Raw genomic sequence first — 24,062 nt, 5'->3', positions numbered from 1 at the left:
ATCAGGTGGGAAAGGGGTGGGGTTAAGATGTGGTCCCCTCCCCTCCACATTCTGAAATTACCTTGGGCTGTGCTGGCCGAGAGCTGCGGGGACCAGATTTGAGCTGGACGTGACCCCTGTCCCAGACCGAGCAGCTACTTTGTAAGAGATCTCCCTGGGATCGATATCATGGAGGGGCACAGAGGGGCTTCAGCTGCACTGGGTGGAAGAGAAAACATGCCCTGTTGGCCCCTCAGCAAGAGCTCTGCTCCCTGGACTGAGACGCAGGTCAGCAGCGAGCAGGGAGGCTTCGGGGGTGCTGGGGGCTGCTTCGAAAGGCGCCCCTGAGCTGAAACCTGGCTGGTGGGAAGGAATCACCTCCCTCCCTCCAGCCATAAGAACTAGACATCAGCTTCCAAAGAAGTCGTCAGCAATGCAACTGTTCACATTGAGGATTCTCCCTGCTTGAGGGGTCAGCCAGGCCTGCTGGGCAACCCAGGAGGCTTGGATGACTATCTACCCCGGTGTTTTTGGGATGGAAAGTCCCACACGCTGAGAACCCTCAGTCCCTGGGCAACCTGGGGTGGTCAGTCACCACAGCCTGTGGCTTGGGCCCATGAGAGCATGTAGAAATGGCATGGACTGCCGCCAGCCAGGCACAGTGGCTCACACCTGTAATCCCAGCACTTTGGGAGGCCGAGGCGTGTGGATCACTTGAGGTCAGGAGTTCAAAACCAGCCTGGTCGACATGGTGAAACCCCATCTCTGCTAAAAAAAAAAAAAACATATATATATATATATATATATATATATATAATTAGCCAGATATGGTGGCGTGCACCTGTGGTCCCAGCTACTCGGGAAGCTGAGGCACAAGAATCACTTGAACCCGGGAGGTGGAGGTTGCAGTGAGATTGCACCAGTGCACTCTCCAGCCTGGCAACAGAGCAAGACTCCGTCTCAAAAAAACAACAACAAAAACAAAAAGACGTAAGACATGGACCGCTGGAGAATAGGGGTGCTGCCTGCAGTCAAACCAGAGTGGGGGTGCCCAGCTCAGGGCCAGAATGATCCTGTTCCCAGCACTTCTCAGTCAGGCTCTGTGGGTCAACTAAGAAACCAGCCTCCCTTGCAGGCAATGGCCTAGCTGGCCTGGTCTCCTGGAGGCTCTCTTCAAATATTTACATCCACACCCAAGATACGCTCTCAAGATTTGACTCACATTATTGCTATGGGCCAAGTTTTCATCTGCAGTTTAAATCTGTTTCCCAACTTACATTCCTATGTCCTAGGGGTTTGGAATTCTAGATCGTATTTGAAGTGTTGGTGCCACACACACACCTGCATGCTGCAACATGCATGCTGGCAACAAAACCATCCGCTTTGCAGCACAGCTGGGGCCGCCTGACCTTTCTCCTGTCCTCCCCGCTTGAGCTCAGCAGCTGGGCAGCAGGGGATGCATGGCCACTGGCCGGCCAGGTGCAGCTCTCAGCTGGGGTGTTCAGAGGACGCCTCTGTCCCCCCCTCCCCCATCCCTCTGTCACCCTTGGAGGCAGAGAACTTTGCCCGCCAGTCCCATGGGGAATGTCAACAGGCAGGGACAGCGCTGCAGAGATTTCACCATGGTCTCCCAAGCCCTCGGGCTCCTCTGCCTTCTGCTTGGGCTTCAGGACTGTCTGGCTGCAGGTGCGTCCGGGGAGATTTTCCCCATAAACTTGGTGGAAGAGCAGTGGGCAAATCCAGGAGCCGACCCGGGCTTCCCAAAGCCTGTCCTTGCTCTGGACACCCCCATTCACCAGGAGGGTTTTCTGGCGGCTCCTGTTCAATTTTTTTCCTTCCAGAAACCAGCATCCAGGCACAGGAGGGGAGGCCCTCCTTACTGGCCCAGGCTTTGGTGGGATTATTTTTCAAAGAGCTTTAGGAGTGGGTGGTGCTTTCTTGGCCCCCATGGGCCCCTGCCTGTGAGGCTGGACAAGCACAGGGAGTCTGGGGCCTCTTAGAGTATGGGAGGTGTTCACAGGCTGCTCCCAGGCTGGGGAGGACAAGTGCGTGGGGAATGGCGCCTGGGGCATGGGGGATGGGGTGTGAAGGACGGGGTTGGGGATGGCGTGTGGGGTGTGGAGGATGGCCCATGAGGGGGTGGGTCCTGGGAAACCGCATGTGGGGTATGAGGGATGGGGCATGGGGTGCGGGAGTGGGGTGTGGGGGATGGGATGTGGGAAGTGGCATGTGGAGTGCAGGGAATGGGGCATGGAGGTGTTGGGGATGGGGTGTGTGGGGTGTGGGGGATGGGGCACGGAAAGGGCGTGTGGTGTGTGGGGGATGGGGTGAGGGGATGGCATGGGAGGTGGAGCATGGGGATGGCAGGTGTGGCGTGGGGATGGCGAGTGGGGGGTGGGGATGGCGAGTGGAGTGGTGGGCTGTGAGGGACAGTGCCTGGGATGTGGGGCTGCAGCCCTAGCTCACACATGGCCTTATGACCCCAGCCACCTTCCTGCCCCAGGCGGGGTCGCTGAGGCCTCAGGAGGAGAAAACACAGGACATGCCGTGGAAGCTGCGGCCTCACAGAGCTGAGCAGGGACTGCCACTGGTTTTGTCCCGGGGCCCAGTGGAGTCCAACATCACCTCCTTCGCCTCCCATGGCAAGGAGCCAGCCCGCGGGGTGGCTACTGCAGTGCCCCCCAAGGAGGGTGTTCCCTGCTAGAGAGGAAGTGACCGCTCCAGTTCGGCCTTCCCTGGGACTGGGGTGCAGGCGACGTTATCTTCTTTGTTCCATTCTGTTCCTTCCAGATAATCCTGTGTTGTTCCTCAGGTTTGCCTCAGTTCTTGAGAGCTTTTCTGATGGGCGGTCACCGGCTCTGCTCACGCCAGCCTCCAGGCGTGTGGGTGTCCCGGGAGTGTGGGTGTTCCGGGGCGTGGGTGTCCCGGGAGCAGGTCCTGGGGGTGTGGGTGTCCTGGGGGCGTGGGTGTCCTGTGAGTGTGGGTGTCCCGGGAGCATGGATGTCCTGGGGGCATGGGTGTCCTAGAAGTGTGGGTGTCCTGTGAGTGTGGGTGTCCCGGGGGTATGGGTGTCCCGGGAGCGGGTCCTGGGAGTGTGGGTGTCCCGGGGGCATGGATGTCGGGGACTGCAGGGACGTGGGCCTCCCCTCCCACTCCTGCTGCCGGGGGCACCTCCCCTGAGGACTCGGGGTCCATGAGTTCCCAGCTCCTGGATTCTTTGGTGTCCCCGCCTGCATCCTCAGCCTCCTTCCAAACCAGACCGGTTCTCTAGGGACGTCAGCGTTTGAAACTGATTTTAAAGGAAACAGGCGGTGGCGTTTCTCCCGGCCCCACGTGGCCCGCTAGCGCTCACCTTCCGTCCCTTCTTCCGCGCTCAGGAGCCGATTTAGGCCGCTCCTGCAGAACTCGGGCTCCTGCCCACCGGCCATCTGCGTCCACCTGAGGCCTCGTCCTCCCAGCAAAGGTCGTCCCTCCCGAACGCGCCTCCTGCGGCCTCTCCGGAGCCCCTTCCGCGCGTCCTCTCGGCCCCGCTCGCCTCCTCCCGGGCCTCCCTCTCCCGCCTGCCCCACGGCCGGTCTCCCCTCGCGGGCTGAGGCGGTTTCAGGCAGCTCGGCCGCCCCGGGGGTCACTCCTCATCCACCACCGCCTGGTGCCCACAGCTCACAGCTCCCGGGAGACGGGCCCTCAGCTGTGGGGCGTCCTGGAGAACGGCCTGCGCGGGGCTGAGCGCACGGGCTTGCCTCGCCCTGGGCGCCCTGGGCGTCCTGGGCCCTCGCCGACCCCGTTTTCCATGGGCAAAGCGGGGGTCCTCGTTGCTTACAAGTCACCGTCGGGGTTACGGAGAGGCCAGGAGCTGCAGCGGGGTCTCTGCTCTCAGGACCCGCCCCAGCAGGATCCGCGCGAGGTCTGGCGCTCCGAGGGGTCGCAGGGCACAGACGGGCCCCAAGCGGAGGAGGGGGAGGCGGCAGGAGCCCAGGGCCGCCCAGAGCCGGCGAGGAAGCCTGGGGCTGGGTGTCGCGGGAGCCGGGCAGGGGCCGCGCCTCGGACCAGGGCGGGGGCCTGGGGAAGGCAGATCTGGCCGCCGGAGACGCCGTGCGGGTGGAGACGAGGGAGTTGGATTTCCGCGGGCGGCTGTGCACCGCCAAGGTGGCGTTGGCGTGAGGTTCGTGTGGGCCCGGGGGGTGCCCAGCACCCGGGCCGCGCCGCCTTCTTCTCGCGGGAATTAACCCCCAGCCTCACATTTATGCGGCGGCGCCCGCCGCCCCCTTCGGCCCAGCTTCCGCGCGTGCCCCTGAGCGCGCCCTCGGGATCAGCCCCTGGAAGCGGAGAGGCCGGGCCGGGAAGGATGAGCGAGGGGGTGATCGCCCCAGGAGCACCGCAGGGAGGACGCCCCGCCAGGCCTGCGAGCAGCGCCGCTCCCCTCCCCCAGGACGGGCGGGAAGCGGCGATGCCCCCGCTGCGTGGGGCGGGGCCGTGGGGCGGTCTCCGAGGACCGGGCGCGGCAAGCGGTGAGCGTTTCACGGAACTCGCGTTTTTCAGTCTTCGTAACCCGGGAGGAAGCCCATGGCGTGCTGCACAGGCGCCGGCGCGCCAACTCGTTCCTGGAGGAGCTGCGGCCGGGCTCCCTGGAGAGGGAGTGCAAGGAGGAGCAGTGCTCCTTCGAGGAGGCCCGGGAGATCTTCAAGGACCTGGAGAGGACGGTGAGCCCAGCCTCGGGGCGCCCGCACCGCCGAGACTCCAGGCGGCGCTGGACCAGGCCGTGTGGGGCCGCCTGGGTCTCTCCGGCGGTGGCTGTGAGCGGCGCCCGCACCGCGCGTCCTGCGGGGGTCGCTTTCCGCCTGGGGTGACTCCGCTTTCGGGGCGATTCCCCTCCCTCCCCGTTTCCAGGGACGCCCTACCAGGCACACGCTCTCCCTACGCGGCCACACCGCGCATGCCAGTTTTCACATCAGAAAACACGATTTGAAAAGCACACTTAGGGTGTCCCCCTTAACTTCCCAAGGGAGGCCCCCCAATCCCCTAAGGATCCGGGGCAGCCTGCGCATCACGGATGCGCGGCTCACAGAAGGGACGTGGTGAGAAGCTGGCCTGGGGGAGCTGCTCGCGGCCCACATCACTCCACCAGCGGCACCTCCGCAGGGCACATGTCGGGGAGAAAAACCATGTGGGGACCTGGGACTTTCTCCACCTCACACTCACGGGTCACCTCACACAGGACGCCTCACACTCAGGGTGCACTTCAAACTCACAGGTCATTCATTACACCTCACACAGGACGCCTCACACAAGACACCACACAGGGCACGCTTCACACTCACGGGTCACCTCACATTCGACATCTCACACAGATCACCTCACTCAGAGGACGCCTCACACTCACAGGGCACACTTCACACTCAGGTCCCCTCACACAGTCACCTCACACAGTCACCTCACACAGGGTGCACTTCACACTCACAGGTCCCCACACACAGGTCACCTCACACAGTCCCCTCACACAGGGCACACCTCACACTCAGGTCCCCTCACACAGGTCACCTCACACAGTCACCTCACACAGGGCACACTTCACACTCAGGTCCCCTCACACAGTCACCTCACACAGTCACCTCACACAGGGTGCACTTCACACTCACAGGTCGCCTCACACAGTCACCTCACACTCACAGGGTGCACTTCACACTCATGTCCCATCACACACAGGACACCTCACACTCGTCACCTCACACACGTTACATCAAACTCTCAGGTCCCCTCACACAGGACACCTCACACAGTCACCTCTCAAAGGACATTTCACACAGGGCACACTTCACACTTGCAGGTCACCTCACAGCGGGCCCCCGACTCTCACAGGTCACCACACCTCACACACATCAGCTCACATAGATCATCTCACCCTCACAGGACATCCATCACACTCACAGGTCACGTCACACTCATAAGATACCTCACCCACAGGTCACCTCCCACTCACAAATCACCTCACTCACACAGATCACCTCACACACAGGGCACACTTCACACTCACAGGTTTCCTCACACAGGACACCTCACACAGATCACCTCACTCAACACAGATACACAGGGGACACTTCATTCTCACAGGTCACCTCACATAGGACATCTCACACACAGGTCACCTCACGCAGATCACTTCACACAGGACACACTTCACTCACAGATCACACCTCACCTCCCACTCACAGGACACCTCATACAGGGCACACTTCACTCCCACAGGTCATCACACCTCACACAGGTCACCTCATACTCACAGATCACTTCATTCTCACAGGATACCTCACACTCAGGGCACACTTCACACAGGTCACCGCACACAAGGCACCCTTCACACTCACAGGTCACCACACCTCACACATCATCGCACTCTCACAGGACCCCTCACACTCAGATGATCTCACACTCGGGTCGCCACACCTCACACTCATAGGATGTCTCATGCAGGTTGCCTCACAGTCACAGAGAACCACATCTCATATGCACAAGACACCTCCCACTCACAGGACACCTCATGCTCACAGGAAGCCTCACACTCACAGAAGTCCAGCTGTCTGAGACAAAGGCTAACGTGACCCTTTCCGGGCAAACCGAGGATGGTCATGCCTAGCATTTTTATCCACCTAGTTTTCAAAGCATTTCTCATCTGTTGTATTCTCACAGCACCCTGTGAGTTTAAGTTCAGGTGGCCAACAGTTTCTTCAGCAATCACTTTTTTCCGTGGAGTGCTTTTGCTGTTTGTGGAAGATTTTGCATCTGCTACTGCACCCTCTCCCGGTGTCAGCCCGTGTGTGTGGCCACCCTGTCAGAGGTGGAGCTGTGGCTCAGAGCCTGTGTACCTCCTCCCAGGTCCACAGCTCATCCACAGAAGAGTCAGGGCTGAACCTCGGGTGTTCTGACTTGGGAGCAGGAAATGTGTGGTCACCCATAGTTTCCGATGTCCTGGGGAGGGGCCAAGATTAGAAGAAATCTGCCTCAGCTCCGCAGGGAAGTCTGGCTTCCAGAGCCCACCCCGCCAGGCCCAGGTCCACGTCCCCCAACCCCAGCTCGTGGTGTGTCCAGTGCTTACCGTCGGGTGCGCTGGTGAAGGTGCGTCTCACGAGGCTTTCTCTTTTGTTCCCTCAGAAGCTGTTCTGGATTTCTTACAGTGGTGAGTAGATGATCGCCACACATCCTGGCTGCAACCCTTCTCCTCCGCGTACTGACGCCAGCCCATTCCACAGATGGGGACCAGTGTGCCTCAAATCCGTGCCAGAATGGGGGCTCCTGCAAGGACCAGCTCCAGTCCTATATCTGCTTCTGCCTCCCTTCCTTCGAGGGCCGGAACTGTGAGAAGAGTGAGGCCCCACTTTGGGTCCCATATTTGCAGAGGGCCCTGGGGAGCTGGTGGCGGTGGCCTGGCCACCCGGGTTGCAGGGTGCACAACCTGCTGGGGTGTGTGGACCGGGCATTCTGGGCTCAGCCCCAGTTGGAAGTTGGTCTAGGTGACCTTGAAGTGCCTTCCAGTCTGAGGTCTTTGACAGGGACCCAAGGTTCTAATTCTCAGGCTCAGTGGCCCCTTGGGCTCCCGGCCCTGGGCAATTCTCAGCCCTCGAGATGGCCCAGCTGAGAGTCCCTGTGTCCCTGTCCCACTTCCACGTCCCACCAGGCAGCACCACTTGGTAAACTTCCCCTTCTCTACTTTCCATTACAAAGGTTTGAGGTGGGTATTTTTTCTTTTTTTTTTTTTTTAACTATCTGAATATTAAATTATTGCAAAGTTTGAGGCCCCCACCCTCCCTTAGGTTCAGTAATTCACTGGAAGGACTCATAGAACCCACTGAAGTGGATACACTCACATCACCATTTATTACAGCAAAGGAAGCTGACTTAAGTCTGCAGAGGAACCCGGCACAAACTTCCCATTGTCCTCTCCCTGTGGGGTCATGTGGACGGTTCTTACTTCTCCCGGAAAGACGTGTGATGAGACGTGGGAAGTCTGCCAACTTGGGAAGCTCTGTGAGCCCCGGTGTCCAGAGGTTTTATCAGGGTTCATAGACCCAGCTGACCACCCACGTGCAGACCTCAGTCTCAGCCCCTCCAGAGGCCAAGCCAATAGTGTGGCCCAAGGCCCGGGTAAACACCAACGTTCCCTCAGGGCTCAGCGATCACTTCCCAGGAGACAAGGCAAAGGCTACCCTTTCTCTGGGAAGAGCAGTTCGTCCTTGACCACCCAAGACCACATTCTTACACCGAACGAGCTCTCCGGCACAGCAGCCACTTTCTTCTCGAAGTAGAAGAGAGCCCAGAAGGTGGGGGAGGCTGAAGAGAGAGGCTTCCTGCTGGTCATCTGGGTCGAGAATGCCTGGGGATCTCTGCTCAGCCCTGGTGCCCAGCAGCCCTGGTGCCCAGCAGCCCTGGTGTGCATCCTGCAGGGCAGGCCTTCCCGCCGGAGTCCTGGACTTACTCAGGGCCACTGCCCTTGCCCACGTCAACCACAGTCGGGCTGCCGGTTCTGCTGCTTCTGTCCGAGCCCATGGCCAGTGCTGGGACTGACTGTCCCCAGGCGGGCTCACGGTGGCATGAGGCCAGCTTGGAGAACTGTCTCAGTGCTCTGGTCCTCTCGTCAGTTGAGTCTCTGATTGGAAGTCCCTTGGACACTTTTACCATCCCTAAGGGACTTTCACTTTCCCCCAGGCTCCCCTCAGCTTCCCATCAGCTGCTCAGAAGAGTGGTCACCCTGGAGGCCCCTGCCCACCAGCCAGGCACCCCCTAAATGCAACTGCAGCCAGCGCTGCCCCCGACTGGCAAGGCTGTTCAGACATGTGACTCCTCTGATCCAGGCCTTGTCCTTTGGATCAGTCCACGGAGCAGGCAGTGCCAAGCTCAGGCTCTGTCGCCCACAGCTCAGTGCCACCTTCCAGGCAGAACGCCGCTGCTGACTTAGGGCTTGGCCTCCCCCAGGGCTGGCTTTCACTGACCCCAAGAGGCCCCTCTCAGGGTATTACCTTCCTGTCCCCAGACAAGGACGACCAGCTGATCTGTGTGAACGAGAACGGCGGCTGTGAGCAGTACTGCAGTGACCACACGGGCACCAAGCGCTCCTGTTGGTGCCACGAGGGGTACTCGCTGCTGGCAGATGGGGTGTCCTGCATGCCCACAGGTGACCAGGCTTCATGTCCCAGTCCCAGATGACACCAGTCCCTGTCCCTCTACGGATTCTCTTACTGGACAAAAGACGGGTGGGGGTGGCTTCACATCTGAGCACCAACCATGTGCTGACCAACCGTGAGGCAGGATCTGGGCACCAAGGGTGGCACAGGCCAGAGCGACAGTGACTAGAATGGGCACCCTGGGGGCAGTCCCTGAATGGCCTCAGGTCCCCTACCCATGCTAGGCAGACTGGGGAGCCAAGCAAGGCTCTATCTCACGTCCAACTCCCACTCGCAGGACCTCCGCTGGGGTTCGTGAATCTACCTTGGCACAGCCAAGGTCTGTACTGACTGCTGCCCGCTCTGAATTCCAAAACCTGTACAGACTCCTGGGAAAATGGGATGTTTCTCCAAACCAGCCTGGAACAAATGGGCTGCACTTCCAAAGGCAGGGACACCCCACCCCACTGTGTCTCAAAGAGGTGGACGTGCCCACCCTGGCCACACGCCTGGGACTCAGCCCGCCACCTCCTCAGGTTTTCTTTCTGGCCCAAGACCTTGATTGGAGCAGATCAAAAGTAAGCGTGGGATCAAAACAACAGTTGTTTGTGACGTTGATTCATCTTTAGGTAGAATTTCATCACCTTTTACTAAAGTCAAGCAACACATCTTCCTCCTGAAAAGTGAGCAGAGCGGGGTATTGAGACATAAGCCCTCCATTTCCTCCAAAACCAACCCTGACCATTGTCTCCTCAGCCAGCCACTTCTGCGAGGGCCTCTCATGGCCCAGCCCCACCAGTCAGGCCCAGCCGAGGCCTTGCCTTCCGCCATCCCTGGGCCCTGGCAGCTCCTGCTCCTGGGGCCTCCCATAGCCTCGGCCTCAAGGCCTCTCAGAGGATGGGTGTTTCTGAATCTTTCCTAGTGGCTCGTTCATCCCTCACAAATGTCTGCATCTTTCTGACTTTTGTTTTACACAGTTGAATATCCATGTGGAAAAATACCTATTCTGGAAAAAAGAAATGCCAGCAAACTCCAAGGCCGAATTGTCGGGGGCAGGGTGTGCCCCAAAGGGGAGTGTCCATGGCAGGTAAGGCTTCCCTGGGCTTCAGGATTCCAAGCCCTGAGGGTCTTGGAGCCTTTTGAATGTGAGTTGAACAACAGCTCTGGAAGGGAAAATGGGCAGGTCAGTCCCAAGCCCACCAGGCTCCCAGTCAGCCCACCTAGAACCTCCAGCTCGCTGCACCCCCAGGCTTTTAGTGGGGCAGGGAAGGAGAAAAGAAGACGCGCTCGCTGAGGGTCTACCCTGTGCAGAGAACCCTGCGAGATGCCCCTCCCGAGCTGTCACGTCGTCCTCACTGTTACTCTGAGGTGGGATCTTTGTCTGATCTTTGCAAAATCAGGAGCATTGGATCAAAGCCATGTGAAGATCCTGTGAGGTGAACAGTGAAATCTCACAGCGACGTTTGTATTGTTGGGCTGTGCCCAAGAGCACATCTCAGCTAGAGAGGGGCACAGCCTCCCAGAGCCAGGTCTGAGCAGCTTTGCCTGGGAGGGATCTGCAGAGACCCCAGGATGTCAGAAACAAATTGTGCAATGCCAGAGGTCCCTTGGCATGCCCGGGAGGGCGAGTCATCAGAGAAACAATGACAGTAATGTGACTTCCACGCCTCCTGTCCCCCTGCCCAGGTCCTGTTGTTGGTGAATGGAGCTCAGCTGTGTGGAGGGACCCTGATAAACACCATCTGGGTGGTCTCTGCGGCCCACTGTTTCGACACAATCAAGAGCTGGAGGAACTTGACCGCAGTGCTGGGTAGGTGCTGCTCTCCCCTGTGTGACCGCAGTGCTGGGTAGGTACCGCTCTCCCCTGTCTGACCACGGCTCTCAAGTGTCTCAGGGGCCGCAGCTCTGGGCTTTGTGCTGTCACTTCCACAGACAGACAGACGTCTCCAAAAGGGGAGCAACCGTGCTGGGCATGACTGCTGTGGCCACCGTCCTCTCAGCCACTTTCCCATGCCCAAATAAAATGGTAAAAGACGGGGGTTCTGCCCATCCTGCCTCACTTGGCCAAGAGCCCATGGAGGATGCGACTCCAGGGCTTCGTGGGACCACTGGGTGGCAGGGACTGTGCTCACTGGGTTTCCAGGTGAGATGAGCACTCCCAGGAGGGCACTTGGCTGGGAAGAACTGTGGAGAATCAGGGCACGCCCTGTCCCCCCAGCTGCCAGGGCACAGCACCCCTTCCCCACCTCAACACCCCAGGCCCCAGATTCACTCCAGTTCACATAAGCCACAGGCTGCCACCTGCAGCAGGCCGGCCAGGTCACCTTGGGGTCGGATGCAGGCCTCCCTCACCCCAAAAGGAGACTGCAGCCCCTGCAGACCTAGAAATGGCCACAGCCCATCCCCATGCACCAGGGGGCGAGGCGGCAGGTAGTGGGCTGGGCCTGAGCGGGGCTCCCTCCTTCCAGGCGAGCACGACCTCAGCGAGCACGAAGGGGACGAGCAGAGCCGACGGGTGGCACAGGTCATCATCCCCAGCACGTATGTCCCGGGCACCACCAACCACGACATCGCGCTGCTCCGCCTGCAGCGGCCCGTGGTCCTCACTGACCATGTGATACCCCTCTGCCTGCCCGAACGGACGTTCTCCGAGAGGACGCTGGCCTTTGTGCGCTTCTCTTTGGTCAGTGGCTGGGGTCAGCTGCTGGACCGTGGTGCCACAGCCCTGGAGCTCATGGCCCTCAACGTGCCCCGGCTGATGACCCAGGACTGCCTGCGGCAGTCACGGAAGGCGGACGCCTCCCCGAATATCACGGAGTACATGTTCTGTGCCGGCTACTCGGACGGCAGCAAGGACTCCTGCAAGGGGGACAGTGGAGGCCCACACGCCACCCGCTACCGGGGCACGTGGTACCTGACAGGCATTGTCAGCTGGGGCCAGGGCTGCGCGGCCGTGGGCCACTTTGGGGTGTACACCAGGGTCTCCCAGTACATCGAGTGGCTGCAAAAGCTCATGCGCTCAGAGCCACGCCCAGGCGTCATCCTGCGAGCCCCATTTCCCTAGCCTAGCAGCCCTGCCCCCTGGAGAGAAAGCCAAGGCTGTGTGGAACTGTCCTGGCATGAAATCCCATCGATTCTTCCGCAGTTCATGGGGTAGAGGAGGGCATGGGAGGGAGGGAGAGGTGGGGAGGGAGACAGAGGCAGAAACAGAGAGACAGAGACAGAGAGAGACTGAGGGAGAGATTCTGAGGACATGGAGAGAGACTCAAAAGAGACTGCAAGATTCAAAGAGACTAATAGAGACACAGAGAAGGAATAGAAAAGATGAGATACAGAGGCAGACAGCGCTGGACAGAGGAGCAGGGGAATGCCACGGTTCTCCTGGAGGCAGACAGCCCAGCTCAGCCTCCTTATCTCCCTTCAGCCAAGCCCACCTGCCCGTGATCTGCTGGCCTCAGGCTGCTGTTCTGCCTTCATTGCTGGAGACACTAGAGGCATGTACACACATGGATGCATACACACACACCAATGCACACACACAGATATGCACATAAACAGATGCACACACAGAGGGTCACACAGAGATATGTAAACACACTGACGCACACACATATAGAGATACGCACATACACGGATGCATACACACAGATATGCGCACACAGATGTGTGCACAGCACACCAATGCACACACGGATGCAGAGAGATGCACACACCGATGTGCACATACACAGATATGCACACACACAGATGCACACACACACACAGATATACACACACAAGGATGAGTGCACACACACCAGTGTACACACACAGATACGCACACACATGGATGCACACACACCAATGCTGACTCCATGTGTGCTGTCCTCTGAGAAGCACACACACCGATGCTGACTGCATGTGTGCTGTTCTCTGAAGGCAATTGTTTAGCTCTCACTTTTCTCGTTCTTATCCATTATCATCTTCATTTCAGACAATTCAGAAGCATCACCATGCATGTTGGCAAATGCCCCAAACTCTCCCCCAAATGTGCTTCTCCCTACGCTGGGTGCCGGGCTGCACAGGCCGTTCCCCACTGGCTTCCCAACTTCACAATAAATGGCTGCATCTCCTCCGCACGCCTGTAGGGCCTGCCACCCACTGTGTAGCCTGTGATTCATTTTCAGAGCCCCCAGTGCTCATGCTCTGAGATGCTTTTTTCTTTCACAATTTTCAGCATCGCTGAAACGAACCCTCACATGGCAGCAGTTTTTTGTGTTTTTTGTTGTTGTTGTTGTTGTTGTTGTTGTTGTTGTTGTTTTTTGAGACGGAGTCTCGCTCTATCGCCCGGGCTGGAGTGCAGTGGCCGGATTTCAGCTCACTGCAAACTCCGCTTCCCGGGTTTACGCCATTCTCCTGCCTCAGCCTCCCGAGTAGCTGGGACTACAGGCGCCTGCCTCGTCGCCCGGCTAGTTTTTTGTATTTTTTAGTAGAGACGGGGTTTCACCGTGTTAGCCAGGATGGTCTCGATCTCCTGACCTCGTGATCCGCCCGTCTCGGCCTCCCAAAGTGCTGGGATTACAGGCTTGAGCCACCGCGGCCGGACGGCAGCTGTTTTTTTTTAAAAAACAAAAGCTCTTTGATAGATGTTTGAGGCTGTAGCTCCCAGGACCCTGTGGAATTGGATGTTCTCTCCCTGCCACAGCCCTTGTTAGTGATATTTCGCAGAGACCCTGGGAGCACCTGCTCGAGAATCAGGGACGTACCACTAAATGCAGGTTCCCAGGCCCTGGCTGCAGTGGGAGGACCTGGCAAGCTGCACTCTTGCGGAGTCCGCAGGGTGGTGGGGGAAGAACGAGAAACACATGAACAGAGAAATGGGGAGGTGACAGACACTGCCCACACTCAGACTCCGGCAAGCATGGCTCAGAGAGTGGACTCAACGCCATCCCTGCAGGGCTGTCCTGGGCACCAGTGGCGCTCACAGCAGCAAGGCAGGCACCAGCAACCCACCTCGGGGGCACTCAGGCAACATCTACTTAGAGCAGACAGGGCCCGTGAACTACAGCCGAGGGCTCTTCCAAGCCACCCTGCTCTTGTAAATAAAGTTTTATGGGAACACACCCACGTTAGTGTCCACGGAGTGGCCGTGACAGAGATGTCCAGCCAGACAGACCAGCTGACCCACCAAGCCCAGCATGGTTAGTGTCAGGACCTCTGCCAAAGATGCTGGCTGACCCTGGCCAGACCCCGGTTCCTAATGCCCCCCCCACAGGAACGGGAGTCAGTGGCGGGCCCTGATCAGGTCAGAGCTGGCTCTGCTTTCTCTTTTGTCCAAGTGACTGGGGAGTCATGCGGGGTCCTGGTGGAGTGCCAGCCTGCCTTCTTGCCAATGGGAAATGCAGGCACCCACCTCACGGTGCTGCCGAAGGAGGGGCCCGGGACTCTCCAGAAACTTTGCTGAAGAGCCTGGGCGCCCCCAAAGGTTACGTTTCATACGGGACGTGCCACCTGCCATGGCTCAGCTCCAGCTTTCTGTGAGTGGCGAGGTAGAATACAGGGAGGCCACTGTGACCATGGGCCTGCGACAGGGTGGGACGAGGCGGCAGGCTCGGGCCTCCAAAGCCAGCATCACCACCCAGCGTTGATGACAAAGACTGCATGTCTGCCATGAGCATCCTGCTGCTGGTGCACACACCTCATGGGTCTCTCCATACAAATGTGCCTAGAGGCGATGTCGGAGTGTGGAGACCAGGAGAGGCAGGAGTCAGACATCTGGTGCCACCAGGAAGGCCCCTCTCAGAGGACTGGGCTGTGTGTGGTGCCCACTGTGGGAGGCCAGCCTGGCGTTGGCACCCAGTGTCATCGGTTTGTGTAGTCGGGTGGGGCTCAGTGAGCGCCTCCTGTGTGCCAGGCACAATGACGCAAATGTGTGCACACCAGCCCAGGTGCAGGTGGCTGCGAGGTGGGGCGACACATCAAGGCAGACACATCGTGAGGCAGTGGCCAGCGCTGTGGGTTTTAGGGGTGTTGCTCCAGCCACTACGGCATAGCAGGTAGTGATTGCCACACTGGCCAAGTTTTAGACCATTTATTCCAGGGACCCCAGAAGCAAAAATCCTGGCTGCACCTCCCAGTGACTCCCACAGCCATTGAGCAGAGATGCTCAGGGACCTGGTGACAGGAGGTTTCTGTGCTGGAGAATGAGCCCAGAAGCCCTCTCAGCCTCGGAACAGTGTGGCCAGTGGTGGGCAGGTCAGGAGGGGTTTCAGACAGAGCCTGTCCCTCCAGATGGTCAGGGGAGGGCCACTCCCCACAGAAATACATGTTGGGACCATGTGGGCACAGAAGGTTTGGGGGTGGGTGGGGCAGGTACCAGCCTGGCCTGTAGGAGACCATGGTGCAGATGCCAAGCCCCCGCCCCGTGACATCAGACCACCTGACACCACCCAGAAAATGGCCGTGAGTGGAAGAACCCACCCAGAAGCAAGCAGGGCCTTGGGGCAGAAGTCTTGGGCTCAGATCCCACACTCAAGGCCGGTAGCCTGGGCAAACCCCACACACACGGCCGGTGGCCTCGGGCAAACCCCACACTCACGGCCGGTGGCCTCGGGCAAACCCCACACTCACGGCCGGTGGCCTCGGGCTCAGGCTTCTGTGCTCTCCAGACTTAATTTTCTGTTCTGGAAAAAATCATGGGAAAAATGACATTTTTATGTGATTGTGAGGACTGAGAGCTAAATGTAAACATCTGGAAACTACAAAACAAGCATGAAATGATATTTTTATTCTTAGAACAGAAAGTCCCCGCGCCCGCGGCCCTGGTGACTGAGGAGGATGAGGTTCCGCGGGGCCTCTCTGGCTGCCCCGCTCTGCCTGGGGAAGGTGGGGCCAGAGTGGCTGTGTTCCCAGCATGGTCATTCCCCTGCGTCGCCAGCGGGCCTCGGCTCCAATCAGGGGGCCTAAGCCAAGTGACAAGCAGCCAGACAACAGCCATCCCGGCCGGGGCGTGGACTTTGCTCCGGCAGCCTGTCCCAGTGAGGACAGGCACACGGTACTCGGCCACACCATGGGGCGCCCACTGCACCTCGTCCTGCTCAGCGCCTCCCTGGCCAGCCTCCTGCTTCCCGGGGAAAGTCGTAAGTGCCCCCCGCCCTTCAGGCCCAAAGGCAGCCCTGGGGAGCAGGGAGGGGCGGCAGTTGGGGAAACCCTCTCATCTCCACAGCCGGGACGGTGGGTGTCTTGGCCGCTGTCAGAGGCTGGCCTCAGATGGCTGGGCTTGGCCTTTCCAGCCAAGGGTGTCCTCAAGGCCAGCTGTGGCTCCCTGTGGCTGAGAGTCAGACGGGCGGATCAGAGGTCACAGAGACAAAAACGCAAGGATGGAGTCAGAGAGAGAGAGAGAGAGGGACGGAGAAACGGAGACACAGTGAGATGGGAGGCCAAAAGGCAAAGACAGAGACAGACAGGGAGACAGAGACAGAGGGAGAGGTGGGAGCAGGCAAAGACAGGACAGTTGGCCGTCTGCCACCACAGGGAGGCACAGGACGAGGGGCACAGCAGAGGAGCTCCCAGGGAAGAGGAGGCTGAGCCGAGCCAGTGCCACCACCCTTGGACTGGCTCCGCCTGGGAAGGGGCTGCCTAATGCATAGCTGGACAGGTGGGGGCAGCAGGGCTGTCCAGGACCCCCAGGCCTCTCCAAAAGCAGAGGCCCAGAAAGGGCAGAAGCCAGGCAAGGCTGGGGGCAGTGGAGGAAGAGGAGGCCCCTCTGGTGGGGACACGAGAGACAGGGACCCTAGACTTGTTTGCATCCTGGATAAAGTGGACAGGCAGGGGCACCAAGGGGACCCAGGCCTGGGAAGGGAGTGTGTGAGGGAGAGATGGAGCAGGGGGAAACCCTCTTGGGGTGGAAAGGGGAGACTCCCGGGAAGGCTGAATGGATCCTCAGTGCATCGCTGACCTAAACGGCCCCTCCACCTGGTGGCCTGGAGCTCTAGTCACATCACCCGGGAGTCTTCTCCATCCCACCCTCAGCTCCCCAGCCTCTGTCCCCTGAGCCACGTCTTTCCGTCTCCCGCACAGAACGGAACTCTTCATGGGGTACTGTGTGGCTCCGTCTCGCCCAGCCTTCTCCCCGCCCCTCAGGCCACACCGCCCCGTGCAGGAGCCCACCATGATGCGTGTGGTGGCATGAGATCAGCACAGGTGCAGCAAGGCCCTGGAAGGGCCCATGCCATCATCGTCGACAGCAAAGCCACTCTGCAAACAGACAGATGTTTCATTGCATTGGTAGAAAATTCTGCAACCAGAATGCTCTGGGCTCCTGAGACTCTAAGCCCAGCCCCAGGCTCTGGAAGCCGCTCTGGCTTCTTGGGAGTGGAAGTTGGCAGGACTCCCCTTCCTGGGAAGAAGCAGAGGGTGGAGATGAGAGGACAGGCCAGGAGCCCACCCAGACCCACAGGAGGAAAGTAGGGGAGTCATGCGGGGTCCTGGTGGAGCGCCAGCCTCCCTTCCTGCCAATGGGAAATGCAGGCGCCCACCTCACGGACCTCTGGGTCCACAGGGTCTTGACACCCTTAGCTGTGTGATGTGGACCTGACCCATGACCATGGCCTGTGGTGTCCCTGGGGGCCGGCCTGGACCCTGGGTGGACATAGTCAGCCCCAGAGAGCCAGGGCCAGGCCATCTCCCTCCCCTAATCCGCCTCAGAGACCTCGGCAGCTGCACTGTGGGGTGGGTGGGGCTGAACGCAGGTCCCAGAAGGTCCCACCCAGGACCCTGCTGTGCACACTTTTGATTTTAATAAAATCGGAATGCACACAGCATCTGCAGTTCAGCCTTTAAATGAACTCAGCTGTCCTGCCTGTCACGGAAGCTCTTCTGGGACAGTGGGACCTCAGCACTGCTTTGCTGGTACTGCTATAAGAAAAGACCATGGACCAAGTAGCTTAAGCAACAGAAACGTTTCTCCCACAGCTCTGGAGGCTGGAAGTTCAAAATCAAGGCGTCAGTGGTGCTGGTTCCTCCAGAGGCTGGGGGAGAGTCTGCTCCGAGCCTGTCTCCTGGCCTCGGGGTGCCAGTGGCTTCGGAGCCCGTGGCTTGTGGGAGCATTGCTCCCATCGCTGCCTCCATCATCGAGTGGGGTTCTCACCATGGCTGTTTTTCTGTCTTCTTTTCTCTCAGAAGGACACCAGTCATTGGATTTAGGGCTCACCCTATCCCATAAAATGTCTTCCTAACTAAATACATCACAAAAGTTCTATTTCCAATTGAGGTCACGTTCTGAGGTTCTGAGGTTCTATTTCCAATTGAAGCCACGTTCTGAGGTTCTGAGGTTCTATTTCCAATTGAGGTCACGTTCTGAGATTCTGAGGTTCTGAGGTTCTATTTCCAATTGAGGTCACGTTCTGAGATTCTGAGGTTCTGAGGTTCTATTTCCAATTGAGGCCACATTCTGAGGTTCTGAGGTTCTGAGGTTCTATTTCCAATTGAGGCCATGTTCTGAGGTTCTGAGGTTCTGAGGTTCTATTTCCAACTGAGGTCATGTTCTGAGGTTCTGAGGTTCTGAGGTTGTATTTCCAGTTGAGGCCACGTTCTGAGGTTCTGGGAAAGACGTGAATTTTCAGGGATGTTATTCAGCCCTGTCCTGCCACCTGTGAGTGTTTTCTGCAATCCAATTTTTTATGTTAATGAAATCAGAATATGCAGAGCACCTGCAGTGCCAGCCTTTAAACCATCGCTGTTGCACTGGCAATCATTAAAGCTACGTGGCTTCAGTTTCAGTCTTTACATTCAGCAAGTTCAAGTCCCTTCTTCATGAGTTTGGACCTTAGTGACTGAAAATTTTGCTTGCTGGTAAAACTTGCTCAAATGCAGTTCCACAGTCATGTGGAATTCACTGATGTTGCCAAAACCACAAACACAACCGTGTGCTCAAGGAGTGCAATGCTCCCGACGGCTTCTGAAGAAACAAACCCACACGACAAACGTCTACCAATCTGGACGCTCCATATCAGAGCTCTGGAGTGTTCCATTAATTTCTGGAGACAAGTATCTAAAAACCTTGGCACGTTTTAATTTCGTTTTGCCAATCCCATTTTATTCACATCAGACAGTGTGGCCCCGTGGCCGAGGCCTGGCCTGCTCAGTCTGAATGAAGCACTGATGCGACTCAGCCGCAGCAGAAGCGCCCAGGTTCAGTCCAAAGGGCTGAGCCAGGCGTGCAGTCTTTCCTTCATTCCCTCAGCACATATTGGTTAAGTTCCGGCCGTGCTAGGCATGGGGAAACAGCTGGGACCAAACGCGCCACGTCTTTTTCCAGCGGAGGGAAGGATGAGCCTGTCAGCACCTAATGTCAGAGAGGGGTTAGGCGCTAGAAGACAAATAGCACAGTGTTAAGGGGATGGAAGAGACACGAGTTGGGGCAACGTCAGAGGGCGTGGTCAGGGAGGATCTCGGGGGGGGGAACTGGGGTTGAGCCATGTGGGTATCTGTGGAAAGAATGTTCCAGACAGGGAGGTGACTGGTGCAGAAGTCCTGGGGTGTGAGTGTTGGGCTCAGCCAAGGTCAGCACAGAGCCCCAGTGTGGCAGAGAGAGGTGAATGAGGGCAGGGTTGAAGGTGGTGTGGCCTGGGAGGCCTGGCCATGGGAAGACCCTGGACTCTGTTCCAAGACCACTAGAGGCAGATTCTGGGTGGTCCTTGACTTCCTTGCATCACCCTTTCCACCCCCTACCTGCCACCTGTATCCTCCTCCCCCCACAGTCCAGCTCAACCTTACAGGCAGTGTCCCACCCCCATGAGCTGGGGAGAGCTGAGCAGGTTTCAGGGAGATGGGAAAAGGCGAGAATTGGACAAGGGCTGCAAAGGAAAGGTGCGTTCTTAGTGGTCGGTCAGCCTGGGGATGCTCGGGGGTGGATGCCAAGGGGAACAGAGCTGTGGCCGGCATTGCAGAACAGCGAGTTCCTCTAAGAGGTCAGAGGAGGCGCGAGGGACTGACCAGAGACAGTGAGCGCGTCAGGCCCTGGTTGAGTGGGGACCAAGTGTTCTGGCAAGTCTGTGAACCGTCACTGTGGCTCTAGGGCAGCAGAGAGAAAACCAGGTGTATGTCAATCTGGCCACAAGGAAGGAGACCAGGGGAAGAGAGAAGGGACCAAGAGAGGTGTTCACGTGGAAATGCGTTGGAACACCGAGGGCAAGGCAGAACACGGTCTTCAGACTCCAATTGGAGCCCAGGAGGTCTGCAAGTCCCAATTTGGGAAACACTAAGCCAGGCTTGGATAACCTGTGGTCATCCCAACCTGTGGTCATCCCAACATGAGGGCCAGGGGCCCCAAGGGAGATGGGCATTCCCTGCCCCTCAGCTTCCTTAAGTGCCTTTTGTGGAGTGGAGGTGACATGAGGCTGCAGGTTGCAGGGAGCCAGGTGTGCAGACTTGCAGGAGCCATGTGTGGGCTGCATTTCAGAGCAAGTGCGTGGGAGTGGAGCACTCAGAGTAATGCGGCAGGCTCAACAAATAATAAATCTAAGCCTAGCGCTGGTGGGACAATGTCAGTGTCACTAAAAGAAATGGGGAATTTGGAAGGTAAAGTAACTGGAGGTAGGAATGAACCCAAGATTTACTGAGCACCTTCTGTATACCAAACTCCAAACTCAACACTAGGAGTTTATACAATCTTTAAAACAACTCTAAGAGTAGGTATTATAATTCCCATCTGCCAATAATAAATAAGTGACTAAGATGTTTTTGAAACTCAAGATTGTCTTGTTTTAAATGTTGGACATGGAGAGTTTGGAGTTCTGAGATAAGGGCAGCCATCTGTCATAGTGAGAGTTGAAAACATGGAACTCAGGACAAAAGTCAGTGCTAGAGAGATCAATTGGAAGAGTCATCTTTATTGTAGTGAGACACTGAATTTTTCAGTGGAAAAAAGTACAGAAAAAGACTACAGAGGGCCAAGAAAAGAAACTGAGGCTATCACAATGAAAAGAGGAGGAGGAGTGGGTGAGAGACAGAGGACACACAGGCAGAGCGATGTGGACAGCACGCAGACATACACCCTGCGAGGGACACAGACTCTCAGATCCAGGGCATTTTAACCAGCAGATCCAGACTGATTTACCAGTCATGAAATCAACTCAGGATTAAAATTTAAAAAAAAAAAAAAAAAAGAGAATACAATCAAATAGAACACTTTGTACTAAGTACTGTTTTTTAGGAAATACTAATAAGTACTATTTCTTGAAAATTGGCATGTATGTGTATCTTTTAAAAATTGTACTTTTATAGTTTGTAATCAAAACAGCATCACCAATCCCCACATAACAAAGAGCAGAGACCTTAAAGACGAGTGGGGCCAGGCTGAAGGGGCACAGTTGGAGCCAAAGCACAGAGCAGAGTGGGCTGAAAGCACCCTGGAGAGGGAGAATTCAAGGAAGGGGGCCTGGGTGGCCAGCCTGAGTAGGCGTGAGCATGTGAGGAGGCTGGTGAGCTGATTGGATGGGATGTGTCTACTTCTCCAGAGAAGGGTGCCTGGGTCTAGAGCAGGTGCCTCGTGTTGTGCCTCATAGAGAACTGGGCGGGGGAGGGCGATGGGCATTTCCCTCCACAGTCCCCAAAGTGCCTGAGGAAAGAGTTGACGAAGAAGCCAAACTCTGTAAAATATTTGAACAGATTTATTCTGAGCCAAATGTGAGGACCATGACCCATGACACAGCCTTGGGAGGTCCTGAGAACATGTGTCCAAGGTGGTCGGGTCACCGCTTGATTTTATGTATTTTAGGGGGACAGAAGTTACACGCAGACACCAATAAGCATAAGGTGTACACTGGTTCGTCCCAGAAAAGGGGAAGGTGGGGGCTTCCAGGTCCTAGGTGGCTTCAAAGATACTCTGATTGGCAATCAGTTGAAAGAGTTATTATTAGCCGGGCACGGTGGCTCACGCCTGTAATACCAGCACTTTGGGAGGCTGAGGCAGGCGGATCACGAGGTCAGGAGATCGAGACCATCCTGGCTAACATGGTGAAACCCCGTCTCTACTAAAAATACAAAAAAAACTAGCCGGGCGAGGTGGCGGGCACTTGTAGTCCCAGCTACACGGGAGGCTGAGGCAGGAGAATGGCGTGAACCTGGGAGGCAGAGCTTGCAGTGAGCCAAGGTCGTGCCACTGCACTCCAGCCTGGGTGACAGAGCAAGACTGTCCAAAAAAAAAAAAAAAAGAAAGAAAGAAAAAAGAAAGTTACTGTCTAAAGACCTGGAATAAACAGAAAGGAGGATCCGGGTTAAGATAAGAGTTAAAGACCAAGGTTCTTGTCATGTAGATAAAGACTCACAGGTGGCCACCCTTAGAGGCAACAGATGGCAACTGTTTCCTCTCAGACCTTTAAAAGGTGCTCCACTCATGGCCAGGCACCATGGATCATCCTGTAATCCCAGCACTTTGGGAGGCTGAGGCGGGTGGATCACTTAAGGTCAGGAGTTCAAGACCAGCCTGGCCAACATGGTGAAACTCCATCTCTACTAAAAATACAAAAATTAGCCGGGTGTGGTGGTGCTCGCCTGTAGTTTCAACTACTCAGGAGGCTGAGACAGGAGAATCTCCTCCTGAGGCAAGACAATGGCTTGAAGCTGGAAGGCAGAGGTTGCAGTGAACTGAGATTGTGCCACTGCACTCCAGCCTGGGTGACAGAGCAAAACACCATCTTAGAGAGAAAAAAAAGTGCTAGACTCTCAGCTCAGAAAAAGACCTGGAAAGGTAAGGGGGTTCTCTACAGAAAGTGGATTTCCCTGAAACAGCTTTGCAGGGCCATTTCAAAATATGTCAAAGAAATACAATTTGGAGTAAAATCATTTATTTTAGGGACTGCTGTATGTCATGTGATCCTATACTAGAGAAATCAGGTTGGAAACTGGTATCTTACTGCTACAAAGAATCTGCTCAGCCTTAAGGTCTCTTAATGTGAATGCTGGTCAGCTGTGCCTGAATTGCAACGGGAGGAAGAAATAATGAGGCAGGTGGGACCCACTTCCCCTCACGGCCTCAACTAGTCTCTCAGGTTCCTATGGAATTCCCTTGGCAGAGAGGAGCGGTCCACTCAGTAAGTTGGGGGCTTAGAATTTTATTTTTGGTTTACAAGAGAACGATCCGCCTTTTGTGATGTGGGTGTGGCAAGGGGCGTGGCAGTCGGGGAGCATGGGTGAGAAGGAGCCGGGGCGAGGAGGAGTCTGGGTGAAAGGGAACCTGGGAAAGGGCAACCCGAGCTTTTAACCCTGCCCTTCCCGCCTCCAGTGTTCATCCGCAGGGAGCAGGCCAACGACGTCCTGGCGAGGCTCAGGAGGTCCAACTCGTTTCTGGAAGAGCTGAAGAAAGGAAACCTTGAAAGAGAGTGCATGGAAGAGATCTGCTCATACGAAGAGGCCCGCGAGGTCTTCGAGGACAGCGACAAGACGGTAAGAGCTGGGGCTGGGCTGCGGGGAAGGAGCTCAGACACAGCCCCTCGCTGGCCCGAGCTCCAGGGGGCGGCCTGGAGGAAGGGGCAGCGCGCGAGGGCTTTCCGGGGCGGGGGCGGGGTCCAGCGAATCGAGGCCTCCGCCGAGTCCTGTCCGCAGGGACATCAGTGCCGCCCCCGCGCTGACTCCTTCCCAGCGAGGACTCAGCGGGGAGGGATGTGCCCAAGTCCCTTGAGGGTCACAGGGCTTGTGCCAGAGTGAAGTCCGTTTAATAATAAAATGTTAACCTAAAAACCAACAGTCATGGCCTCGGCCAGTGCCTCCCGAGTTGCAGTGGGCTGAGCTCGTGTCCTCCCACCCCCCCAGCCGGCCTCCGGCCTTGCCCTCCGCAGTTGCTGAGAGGCACAGCCTAGAGCGCCAGCGCGCAGGCGCACAACTGACGCTCGGCCACGAACCCAGTACTGCGCCTGCGCAGCAGGAGGACTAGCACTGAGGCTGGGCCGCGAA

At 57.2% G+C, this 24,062-nt stretch overlaps 2 protein-coding genes across 3 annotated transcripts in view; both read left to right on the top strand.

Moving 5' to 3' along the window:
- The first annotated feature begins 1,555 nt into the window (after positions 1 to 1,555).
- Positions 1,556 to 13,420, top strand: F7 (coagulation factor VII). Of its 2 annotated transcripts, XM_023217689.3 has the most exons (9): positions 1,587 to 1,665; positions 2,466 to 2,547; positions 4,517 to 4,679; positions 7,126 to 7,150; positions 7,224 to 7,337; positions 9,002 to 9,142; positions 10,109 to 10,218; positions 10,818 to 10,941; positions 11,600 to 13,420. In XM_023217689.3, exons 1-9 carry the CDS (start codon positions 1,602 to 1,604, stop codon positions 12,193 to 12,195), a joined length of 1,419 nt encoding a protein of 472 aa, XP_023073457.3. In that variant the 5' UTR covers positions 1,587 to 1,601; the 3' UTR covers positions 12,196 to 13,420. The 2 variants fall into 2 exon arrangements, with proteins under 2 accessions (XP_023073456.2, XP_023073457.3); XM_023217688.3 differs by lacking the exon at positions 2,466 to 2,547 and having other exon boundaries at positions 1,556 to 1,665; positions 4,519 to 4,679; positions 11,600 to 13,419.
- Positions 13,421 to 16,023: 2,603 nt separating this feature from the next.
- Positions 16,024 to 24,062, top strand: part of F10 (coagulation factor X) — a 30,812-nt gene continuing 22,773 nt past the window's right edge. The window contains exons 1-2 of the mRNA XM_031934984.1: positions 16,024 to 16,249; positions 23,308 to 23,555. Coding sequence (XP_031790844.1) covers positions 16,024 to 16,249; positions 23,308 to 23,555 — 474 coding nt within the window. The remainder of the gene's footprint in view (positions 16,250 to 23,307; positions 23,556 to 24,062) is intronic.

Source organism: Piliocolobus tephrosceles, chromosome X (assembly GCF_002776525.5).
Source record: "Piliocolobus tephrosceles isolate RC106 chromosome X, ASM277652v3, whole genome shotgun sequence".
Lineage (NCBI taxonomy): Eukaryota > Metazoa > Chordata > Mammalia > Primates > Cercopithecidae > Piliocolobus > Piliocolobus tephrosceles.
The sequence above is the reverse complement of the archived record's forward strand: the minus strand, read 5'-3'. Positions and strand labels throughout refer to the sequence as shown.